The sequence below is a fragment of the Ictalurus punctatus genome, chromosome 14 (assembly GCF_001660625.3).
Source record: "Ictalurus punctatus breed USDA103 chromosome 14, Coco_2.0, whole genome shotgun sequence".
Lineage (NCBI taxonomy): Eukaryota > Metazoa > Chordata > Actinopteri > Siluriformes > Ictaluridae > Ictalurus > Ictalurus punctatus.
In genome coordinates this window covers 21,586,295-21,597,958 of record NC_030429.2, presented here as the reverse complement: position 1 = coordinate 21,597,958, position 11,664 = coordinate 21,586,295, and the positions used below count along the sequence as shown (strand labels likewise).

Below are 11,664 nucleotides of genomic sequence, written 5' to 3'. Positions count from 1 at the left end.
ATGCTAAAACACTAGATATATGCATAAAGAGGCTTAATGACACCTCTAGTTATAATAGAGCACTCGCCTCATCTTAAAATGTATTTGATTGGAGGAAAAGTGTTTGATTTGTGGCATAATTAGCAAAGAGTTAGACGTGTGTGCGGGTGTGTGTGGGGGTTCGGTATTGTTTGATGTGGGATTGTTGTCACCATGTGCACAGATAAGAGAATTCTGCACATACCGGATCAGCTCTAGCCAGAGTATAAAAGTCACAACCTTGGTGATGACCAATTATTTTAGAGGGTAACCCGTTCATATACAGGAACTGTTATCCATTTTGGTACTTCGTTGAGTATGGTGTATCCTAGCACACTGTAAACACGCTGAAATTTTGATTATTCAGACCGAAGTGGTAGAGTGATCAGTACTACAAATGGAGGTTGTTCATATGGTAAGTGTTAATTACACTATAGTGTGATGAAGGTGAATATAAAGCTTTTTACATTTTTTTTTTTAAGCTATCAATTCATGGAAGTGAATTTTTTGTCGTTGCTGTTGTAGATGCCTTTCTCTTCCTCTGCTCTGACACTCGTGATGTCTTTGCTGACCCTGTTTGCGTCTCAGTTTCCGGGCAAAAACATAACAGGTGGCACATGTTGGTTCTTTTTTTTTATTGTTTATTTTTTTATTTTATTATTTATTTATTTATTTTTTCTGAATTTGAAACGAGTGTTTATTGTTGAAGTATTGAAACTAATCAAATATACATTGTTGTGATTCAGGCGTGAGGTCAGTTCAGTCAATTCTGGAGAGCAATTCTACTCAAGGTAACCGAATTGTTTGAAAAGAAGCTTGAAAGTGTACTTAGTGTTTGGTTGCGCTGACTAGAATAGAAATTGAATATGATGTAATGATTATAATGATAGAATAGCATTAAATTGGAATTCACTTTAGACTCAATGAATTGCAAAAAAAAAAAAAAAAAAAGTCATGGTATCAAGTGAAAATATCTTGAATATAGTCAGATTTATGCAGTTCTTTACATACTGGTGGGGGGATGGTGGAGATGTGGTGCTGGGGGGGGGGGGGGGGTGTCATCCTTGAAATAGTCTTCTGTTAGCAGATAATTTTGTCCATTTATTTCTGGAATGAAATGATCGAAATTATCTGCCCATGGATTGGGGAAATTTAAAACTTAATCAGTCAAAATATCTCAGAATAAGTTTAATAATCTGGTATTTTATTCACGGTCGTCCTATAATAGGAAAATTCCAGATAAATTTGATGAAATTCAGGATAAAATGATCAGATAAAAGATCAAATGTTTGCAACGCCACCCTTGTGTAGTCTTAACGTTATGCATTCTTGCCTTATCCTAAGGGTCAAAAAATGACCCGCCTTCACTAAACTCCTAAAACACAGCAGCTTAACTGAATTATAAACCCTAAATCTATTGCTCATGAAGAAACAACCTGTCCTTCATCACGAACGTTGCGAATATCTGGGCTTTCCCTCTCTCCACGGTGCAGAAAGACGGCATTTAATCAGTGTTTTCTCCGGAAGGCCATTTTTGACCCTTAAGACAACACAAGGGTTGATTATTTACTTTTTTCAGGCCAAACATGCACATACCTTTTGTTTACAAGAAAATTCTCAAGGCAAAACTTTTAATTTAATCACGTAAAAAGTGGTAGAGTATGTAAACAGCAGATATGTGTGCAGTGTATGTGGGCTCCACGTTCATCCAGGAGGCTTTGAGGAAAGCCAGGGAGCTAACGGATGCTGCTTATGCACGGACTAATGAGAGGTCAGTTACAGTATTAAAGAGCTTGTGTTCGTTTGGCGTTTAAGTAGTGAAACATAATAGGAATAGATTATAATGTTTAAAATCTTCGAGTATGATGTGTTACTGTGCTCGTCCTCTCCCTCTGTCTCTCAGAGTGAAGATGTCTGTAAAAGAAGGTTCTTTTCGTCCCAGTGACCTGCTGGCTCAGTTTAAACAGATCGGCACTGGTACCAGAGCGCATATCAGAGCTGCGGAGCTGCTGGATAACACGGTGGAAGTCATCAGAGAGATGGTGTACACCCACACTATGGCTCAGCCTAAACATACTGGTATAGACGTTAACACAAATACACCATGGTTCAGCCTAATCATCTTAATATCTACATCAGTCCAGTCCAGTACTCTGTCAGCATGACCCTCACGTGAGTCCATCATGGCTTCTGTGTGTGTGTGTCTTAGAGCTTTTGAGCGTGGACGACGTGGAGACGTTGTTGGAAGCTACAGGGTGTTCGGCAGAGCTCAAGAGACCTGTGTGCAAAAGTAACTGCCTTTCAGAGCGCTACCGCACCATCACGGGCCATTGCAACAACAGGTACTCACTGAATATTGCAGCAGCAAAGACAAAAAACCCAGCAATAAGAGCTATACACTCACCGGCTCACTCACTTTAATAGGAACATCTGAAGACCTGCTTAGTCGTGCAGTTATCTAATCAGATAATCATGTGGCAGAAGCGCAATACATACAGTCATACAGATAATACCGTCAAAAGCTTCAGTTATTGTTCGCATCAAACATCAGAAATGGGAACAAAATGGGATCCGGCATGGTTTTTGGTGCTGGTTGGAGTATTTCAGAGACTGTTGCTCTCCTAGGATTTTCATACACGACTGTAAAGTCTGTAAAGTTTACACAGAATGGTATGATAAGCAAAACATCTAGTGAGTGACAGTTCTGTGGGCGGAAACGCCTTGCGGATGATAGAGGTCGGATTGGTTCAAGCTGACGGGTAGGCTACGGTAAATCAAATACCTACTCTTTACAACCCTCATGAGCAGAAAAGCATCTCGGAACTAACAACCTGCCGAACCTCGAGGTGAGATGCGATACGGTGCAGCAGCAGCAGAAGACCACTTCAGGTTCCAGTCCTGTCAGCTAATAACAGGAATCTGAACAGGAAGCCTCACTGAAACCGAGCAGTTTACAGATTACAAAAAAAAACATCACCTGCTCCAGCTGTCTAGTGAGCGTGTTCCCACTTTAGCCTCGGATTCAAAATACGTGTTCGTATTAAAGTGGCCGGTGAGTGTATATGCGTTTAAACACCTTTAACACCAGTTGTGTGATGGGTCTTTACTGCAGGCAGAATCCACTGCTGGGGGCAGCGAACACTCCGTATGCTCGCTGGCTTCCACCAGCATACGAAGATTTTCCCGGCACACCCAGAGGCTGGAACCCCCAGCACACCTACAGTAACTTTACACTGCCTCCAGTAAGACGTGTTTTATTAGTATATAGACTGCACAGTTCTATGGAAACACTTTCCACTTCTATTTATTTATTTATTTATTTATTTATTTTAATGTTTCTGATATTTACAACAATGCACAATAAACCTTTTTAGATTGAGTTATGGAATACAACGGTATCATATCATGTGACGATGATACATGCATCACTCTGTATATGGATTAATGACAAACCAGCATAAATGTGACTTTGTATGTTTTCGAAACCTTTGCTTATAGGATTGTAACGGGGATCGTTGTTCTAAATGAACAGTTTGCAATTTAGTCCCTAGTTTCTCCGTTAATATGTATTTTTTTTGTTCTATTTTCTTTTTGGTAAACACCTTCCCGGGATATGTGCAATGATGTTATGTAATATTAATATTAATATCATTAATATTAATATTAATTATATCAAATGAACAGCCTTTGAATGCACAAAAAAAAGGCATCTTGTATTTGATTCGTACACATTATTTAAACTCTCGTTATTAATGAATAGTCTGCAAGTTATTTTAGAGCCACTGAACTGTTTGGTTGTGATGGTGTCCGTGTAGGCTCGCGTCGTGTCGCAGGAGGTGTTGTACACCCAGAACGAGAAGATCTCTTTGGATTTGTCTCTGTCTCACTTACTGGTCGAGTGGGGGCAGTGGATTGACCATGATCTGTCACTGACACCTCAGAGCCCCAGTACGGCCTCGTTCAAGACCGGGGCGGACTGCACCCGTACCTGCAGCAGAGACACGCCATGTTTCCCCATACAGGTACACACACACACACACACACACACACGAGACATACTGTAGGGTTCAAATGTCTATTACAAACATTTCTTCATATCACTTGTTCTTGTTTGATGAACGTGATTGCATAGCAGCAGCACACACAGGACCATACTGAGTCAATATTAGATAAAAGCAGTCAACAAACACGTACGGTTTTAGAAACGTTTATTTGAAACCAAATATTTGTCATAGTCTTGGAAAGACCTTTTTGAAAGGTGTGCTATATTTTTCCTCAGAACTGCAGGCTATGCTGAATTGAAACGGGTTTCTCTTTTGCATGCTTCTCAACCGGAAATGAAAGCATTTTAAAGTCTGGAGTTACCTCCAAAACTGAAAAGAATGAAATTCCACTTAAAGATTTCATTCTGATATATATATATATTTTTATCACAAATGAAGTCTGGGGGGTTTCCTCCGGGTACTCCGGTTTCCTCCCCCAGTCCAAAGACATGCATGGTAGGCTGATTGGCGGGTCTAAAGTGTCTGTAGTGTATGAATGGGTGTGAGAGTGTGTGCGTGATTGTGCCCTGTGATGGATTGGCACCCTGTCCAGGGTGTACCCCGCCTTGTGCCCGATGCTCCCTGGGATAGGCTCCAGGTTTCCCCGTGACCCTGAAAAGGATAAGTGGTATAGAAGATGGATGGATGGATGGATGGATGGATGATGTCTGTTCACTACGGCATGTAGCAACACAACAACTTGATCAAAGAATGATCATTTGCTGTGCGAGAAACTCTCACACACTGTACATGTATTGTAGCAGTCAACACTTTCAACATCTTTTATGCAGACTGACTGGTTTTACCACCAGCTGGTTCCTTGCCCATCAGGATCTGTACAGGATGATAGTCCTGTGAAAGATTCAAAATAAATTCAAACAGTTCCATATGGATTTGGTGAATTTTATTTATGGTTTCTAAACCAAAGTAACCTTATTGTGGCCCAAAAACTATTTTTCATTCTGTTTGTTGGAATTCAGCAACATCTGAAGGGTTTTCCAGGCCACCACACACACGTGCACTGTACATCAAAACAACTGCAAAATATTGAGCAGACATGTTGTGAACAGGGTAATAATAATAATAATAATAATAATAATAATAGTAATAATAATAATAATAATACAGTTTTTAATCAAGATTTTCTGGAACAAATAAACACTGTCTTAATATGTGTTATATTCTAGAATATCTATCAACTGAGTAAAAATTGTGCTAGATTAAGGAAGATGAACAGTGCCCTCCAATAATATTGGCACCCTTGGTAAATATGAACAAAGAAGATCGTGCAAAATTGTCTTTATTGTTTAACTTGATCTTCTGTTAAAAAATAAAAATAAAAAATTCACGAAAATATGCTCTCAAACACAACACAGATCTATAAAATAAATAAATAAATCTTTGTTAAATATAGGTGTGCAACAATTATTGGCACCCCTATGAATTCATATGAGAAAAATATATTTGAACTATACCCCATTGATATTTGCCAATATCTCATTGATAGGATGTAAATAATTGTTGCACACCTATATTTAACAAAGACTTTTTTTGTTGTTGTTTTTTTTTTTAAATAAAGACAATTTCACAGCCTTCTTTGCTCATATTCACCAAGGGTGCCAATATTAGTGGAGGACACTGTATATGCACATTGCTTTACAAAGACAATAATAAAATCTTCGTCTCTCTCTCTCTCTCAGATCCCTCTCTCGGACCCCCGTCGTGGTGTTCAGAGCTGCATGCCATTTTTCCGCTCGGCTCCCGGCTGTGTAGATGCCTCTGTCGTGTGCCGTCACCGGGAGCAGCTGAACGCCATCACAGCCTTCGTAGATGCCAGTATGGTCTATGGCAGTTCAGACGAGTTCGCTCACTCTCTGCGTAATCTGTCCTCTTCTCTTGGCTTACTCACACACAACCAGCTGCATTCAGACCAGGGACTCGCCTACCTGCCATACCTGCCCCGCACACACACCCAACTGGACCCGTGTGCACCACGACAAGACTCCAACACAGGAAAGAACACAACGTCTATGGGCAACTTGACCTTCTGCTATCTGGCAGGTAGGTCATGATGGACAGGGAATTGTAGGATTCTGTTGTGCATTTTTTAGCTGTATGTGGTTTAATGGATATGACGCTACTGTTGTTAATCATGAGAAAAGAAAGTTAAATAAAGTTAGATTTTTTTTAAAAATTGTATGTTTCTTTGCACAGCTCATGAAAATCATGTCATGATTGAATCGGTCGACTCAGATTCATGACTGTAAATATATAGCTTTCTAAAATTCATTCTAAACCAACCAAATGAAAACCAACTGGCCAGTGATGGCCAAGGACGCCCATATTTAGGACTGACTAGAATTGTCCCATATTAATCAGTTTTAAGTCTGTGATGGTCTTATTTATATCGATTCCTTTTATTTATTATTTATGACGGTCTTCTTTTTTGCATAGTTAAAAAAGGTACACTCTGCCAGATGTTACTGAGACGTCTAGATCCTCTGTAACATCTTTGGCCTCACTGCGATAAGTCAGCAATGGACAAAGATAAGAGACATCAACTTGGAATATAAACCAAGTACTGGTCCACTTACTCCATAGCAAGCAGTTCGATCTGTGACTTATTACTAAACATTTGCGTCAGTGAATGTTAATTTGGTATATTATTATATTAGTTGGGCGCATCATTGGCAAACATGCTTTAGATCGCTTTGTCCTCCTCTGGTGTGTGTCTTTCAGGTGATTCTCGGGCTAATGAGCACTTGGGAATGATTGCTCTCCACACACTGTTTCTGAGAGAGCATAATCGATTAGCCAAGGAGCTGCACATGCTCAACCCCCACTGGAGCCCAGATACACTGTACCAAGAGGCCAGGAAAATCCTTGGAGCTGTCCATCAGGTTCAAGAAAAATATTTTGTAATTACACCAAATTTGTGTTAGATTTGAGTGCAATCTGGCTGAGAACTGGGAATTTCTATTCACTGCCATCTCAGGTCCTGACATGGGATCACTACTTGCCACATGTCCTGGGGCACGGAGCATATGCCAAACTCATGCCCCCCTATCAGGGTTATGACCCTGAGGTCGACCCCAGCATTACCAACGGCTTCTCCACCGCTGCCTTCCGCTTTGCCCATGTGACCGTACAACCCGTTGTGAACCGACTCGGACCTGGATATCACCTCGACCCTAAACATCCACCACTGCCTTTACACCACTCACTGTTTGCCTCCTGGAGGGTGGTAGAAGAAGGTGCATGATAAAAAAAAAAAAAAACACACTGACTTATAATACTTACAAACACACACAAATTTAGTCTCTCTGTGTGTCGCGTGTGGCACAGATCTATACACTTAAGCACAGTAATTGATTCCATCATATAGAGAATCAATTACTGTGCTTAAGTGTAAGTTAGACAAAAAATTGGTATGGCTGTATATTGTGAAAATGGAGCAAATATACATAGACAATAATAGAGAAGATACACTATATGGTCAAACATTTGTGGACACCTGACCAGCACATTCATACAGTAAGCGTTCTTTGCATAAACTGTTGTCACATAGTTGGAAGGACACAACTGTATAGAATGTTTTTATATGCTGTAGCTTTACAATTTCTCTTCACTGGAACTTCGAGGCCCAAACCTGTTCCAGCATCACAATGTCCCTTTGCACTAAGCAAGCTCCATGATGACATGATTTGCCAAGGTTCGTGGAAAAAAGGTCGTGTCCCTGACCTCAACCCCACTGAACACCTTTGGGACGAGCTGGAACGCCAACTGCGCCCCAGACTTCCTCAGCCAACATCACTAACGCTCTTGTAGCTGAATGAACACAAATCCCAACAGCCACGCTCCATGATCCAGAGGAAAGCCTTCCCAGAAGAGTGGAGAATATTGTCTGGAATGGGATGTTCAGCAAGCACATATGGGTGTGGTGGTCAGGTGTTTACATACTTTAAGCCATATAGTGGATCACAAATAGTGATATACTTCCACTTCTAGCTGGATTGCATTGCGGTATATTTAGTATTCTCTGTATCTTTAGGTGGTATAGATCCAGTGCTGCGGGGTTTGTTGTTATCCCCAGCCAAGCTCCAGGCTCCTGAGCAGATGATGGTGGAGGAGTTGACTGAAAGACTGTTCCAGGCTCACGGCGGGCTGCCGCTGGACCTCGGGGCTCTGAATTTGCAGAGGGGGCGTGATCATGGCCTGCCTGGTACTGTCTTTACCCTCGTTCTTTTTTCTACATGTGGTTTCCACATTACAGCAAAGTTCAAACAAACATTTCGGAATGAAGTTTTACACTGCATCAGTGCTGATCCTATTGTCATAATTGTTATTTTCACGTGTTTATTTCTCACTCCTTCTTCCCGCTCCCTCTATATGAAGGTTACGGTGCATGGCGAGAGTTTTGTGGCCTTTCCGTCCCTGCAAACGAATCTGATTTAATAGAAATTCTGGAGAACGTAGGCTTGGTGCGCAAGCTGCTGGCTCTGTATGGTACAGTCTGGAACATTGACGTGTGGGTGGGTGCTATCTCAGAGCCTGCACTGTCTGGAGGGAGAGTTGGGCCTCTGCTAGCCTGTCTGATAGCCAAACAGTTCCGCGCACTCCGCGATGGAGACAGGTGAGCCTGTAGTCATTGATCATTTCACATTTTTCTGTCTTAGCTGTCAACTTAAATAATCCAGGAGTGAATAACGTTTGTTTTCTTTTTTAAAACCCAAACAACTATGTTCAGAATTCGCATGAGAAATATACAGTGTCGAACAATACAATAAATACATTGATTGAATGGCCATATCTGTCTGACTCCGTGAGGTTCTGGTGGGAGCGAGAGGGTGTATTCAGCACTGCTCAGAGACGCTCACTGCGTACGGTATCTCTCTCTCGCATCATTTGTGACAACACGCACATCTGCCTGGTGCCCTCGGACCCGTTTGTACGGACGCTCCGGCCTGACAAGCTGCTACCCTGCACACACACAAACATCACACACCTTAATCTCTCTGCATGGAAGGAGCCAGACTCTGGTAGGAGAAAGAGACAGCATGTAGTCTACATTGTTATACATAGAGATTTCCAGTCATGGATACAAAAACGCTCAAATGTTCTTTCTTCAGACCCAGTGTGTGGCTCCATTCCGCGGCTGAAAGTGGGTTTCTCCGTGCTGTGCGATTCTGCAGTGCTTTACCAGTGTCCATCTGGCTATCTGCTTCACGGGGCCGCTCACATCACCTGTGATCCAAACACACGCCTGTGGACTCCACACCCACCCACCTGTCAGGGTTTGTTTGTGCATTGTTTTCAATTCATTCAGCTGAAGCATTTAAAAAAAAATAAATAAAACAAGGCAAGGGTAAGAACTATCTCTCGTTTTGTCTCAGATATAGACGAGTGCTTCAGTGGGCCTGTCTGTCCACCAAACCTGCTGTGTCACAACACCCCAGGTTCCTTCATTTGCACAGGTTTGCTTCGCACTCTTTATAGCCAAGTTTCCATCCACTCTTAGTGCTTTTCTGTTATCGACAAAGTGAAAGTGGGTAAAAATGTTTTGCGAAATTTGCTGTCACGTGCCGGTTTCCATCCAACTGGCCGTTTACCGATAAAATGGTGTGTGTGATGACATCATCCTTTAAAAAAAAACAAAAAAAACAATTGTCTCACGTTTTGGTGTATCACAAAAGAAATGTGCCCTTCAGCCATTTCCATGCATAATTTTGTGTATATCGCAAAGTGCGTGCCTTCTGTGTGTACATGTCCTCAATCTTTGTAAAATGGAGAGAGTACTGATTGAATTGAATTCAATGAAATTTCACAAATCATTGCAATGGTACGGAATATCAGCTGACGACGTCATAATGAAGCAGTTGTTCGTCTGATAGGGCTGCAAGTAACTGCCCTTATGCGATCAAGCCCATGGGTCTGGGAGGTAAGGGGTTGGAGAGACACTTCACAGAAAGTCTCCAGCTGCAACATTTTAGAATGAGATGCTGAGCTCATTAATTGTTCCTGATGTTGCGCCCATCGCAGATTGCCACTGACCCCCAGTTCCGAGCTGGCATCCTGCGCCGAGTACAGAGTAGTGGGTTGAAACTTTCGGGGTTAGTAAAACAACCATCCATCAACGTGCATATCCTGTGTGCATGGTTATTAAAGAACAATTATTGGTAAACATTTAAATGCGCTAAACCTTTTTTCACCTTACAAAAAATCCTTGGATGGAAACGTACTTTACGATGAAAGAAAACAGGAAAGAGAACAGATTTTACATGGAAGACTTGTTGTGGTGGTACATATTTATTTTAGTAATGCAGCTTCATTTTTAGATAGTTTACATCTTTTCCCAGAATCCACTACACTTGCTGCCAGCTCCATCGCTGCTGCAGTGATGACGGTGGTGGGAGGTGTTGCTGTGATGGCTCTAATACTGAGTTGCTATACAAGGTGGGGGTTTTGTTTTCCTTTAGCTTTGGTTTAAGCTTTAGTGGCTGTATTATACCAATCGAGGGATTCATTTATGATTTTGTTTTCCTGTTTATTTTTTCCTGTAGGTTTTTCATCAGAAAAGGGAGAGTCAGCAGGGCATGCTGTAATAAGAAACTTTGAAATGTCCATATTAAATTCGTCAGTGTTGCATTTCACCCCTCCTAACAACTAGGGGTGATGCGAAACATCTGGATGCCTCCTTTCATAGTGATGCACGGTGCAGTATTTGCAATAAATACCGCTGTCATGCAGCTCTCTTTGTTTTTCTTTACAAGCTTGAACTGTGTAGCTTTTACCCCTCACCTCTTCCCTGCCAGGTCAGTATCTCCCACAGCATTATCTCTAGAGATTATTGCACATCCCCTGCCACCTACTTTTCCATAACACATCCTGGATAAATTTTTACTGAATTTCTGCTAATCCACATCTGTATGGTTGAAGTTGGTTTTCTCGCCACAAAACAGACTTGTCTTTTCTCTTTACTTGAGTCTGATTTCCCCCGTAGTTCATGCTACACCCAAAGGTTAGCCACAAGAGCCTGTGTCTGAATCTCCAACTATGTGCTCACTGCCTCAGCATTGAGCATTTTATGGCTGTGGGTCTGAATCAGACATCATCTGTGATGACTGTGCGTCATTCCGATGTCAACACGGTGTGCTCAGCTTAGATCTAGATCCTGGTTTAGTGTTTAAGTTCTTCTTAATGGTTCTGAAACATCACATGTTGCACCACTCAGACAACTGGGCGCTCTCTGTTTGCATGGGCCCTTCCATTCTGACAGTATCACGGACAGAACCTGATCTGCTGTGGCTGTACAATGGTGTAGCAAATGCACTGTCAAGCGAGCAGGTACAACCAGGGGAGTGGTGTCAGCACCCAGAAGTGGTAGTGCAGATTTGGCAGGTGAACTTATTTGCCAATGCCAAGTCAACACATTGCAGCTCGCTGGGATAAAATGCTCTGGTCCATGATTCTTCTCATGTTGTGCAAAATTAATGAACTAGGTCAGAGTCCGAATATCGCCGAGATAGCAGCCGAGACCTTTGTTTCCAATATTGGTTTTGCTAGTGGTTAGAACACCCTGGAAGCTTTCAACCCAGGCAGATCT

At 41.8% G+C, this 11,664-nt stretch overlaps 1 protein-coding gene across 1 annotated transcript; it reads left to right on the top strand.

Moving 5' to 3' along the window:
- Window positions 1-1,694: 1,694 nt before the first annotated feature.
- On the top strand, window positions 1,695-10,870 carry epx (eosinophil peroxidase). The gene is made up of 16 exons (XM_053685938.1): window positions 1,695-1,789; window positions 1,922-2,060; window positions 2,158-2,360; window positions 3,131-3,373; window positions 3,517-3,520; window positions 3,834-4,040; window positions 5,795-6,122; window positions 6,801-6,961; window positions 7,057-7,315; window positions 8,113-8,283; window positions 8,457-8,694; window positions 8,889-9,100; window positions 9,191-9,355; window positions 9,455-9,535; window positions 10,418-10,514; window positions 10,622-10,870. The coding sequence occupies exons 1-16, from the start codon at window positions 1,695-1,697 to the stop codon at window positions 10,674-10,676; spliced, it is 2,658 nt and encodes an 885-aa protein (XP_053541913.1). The 3' UTR covers window positions 10,677-10,870.
- The last annotated feature ends 794 nt before the right edge of the window (window positions 10,871-11,664 follow it).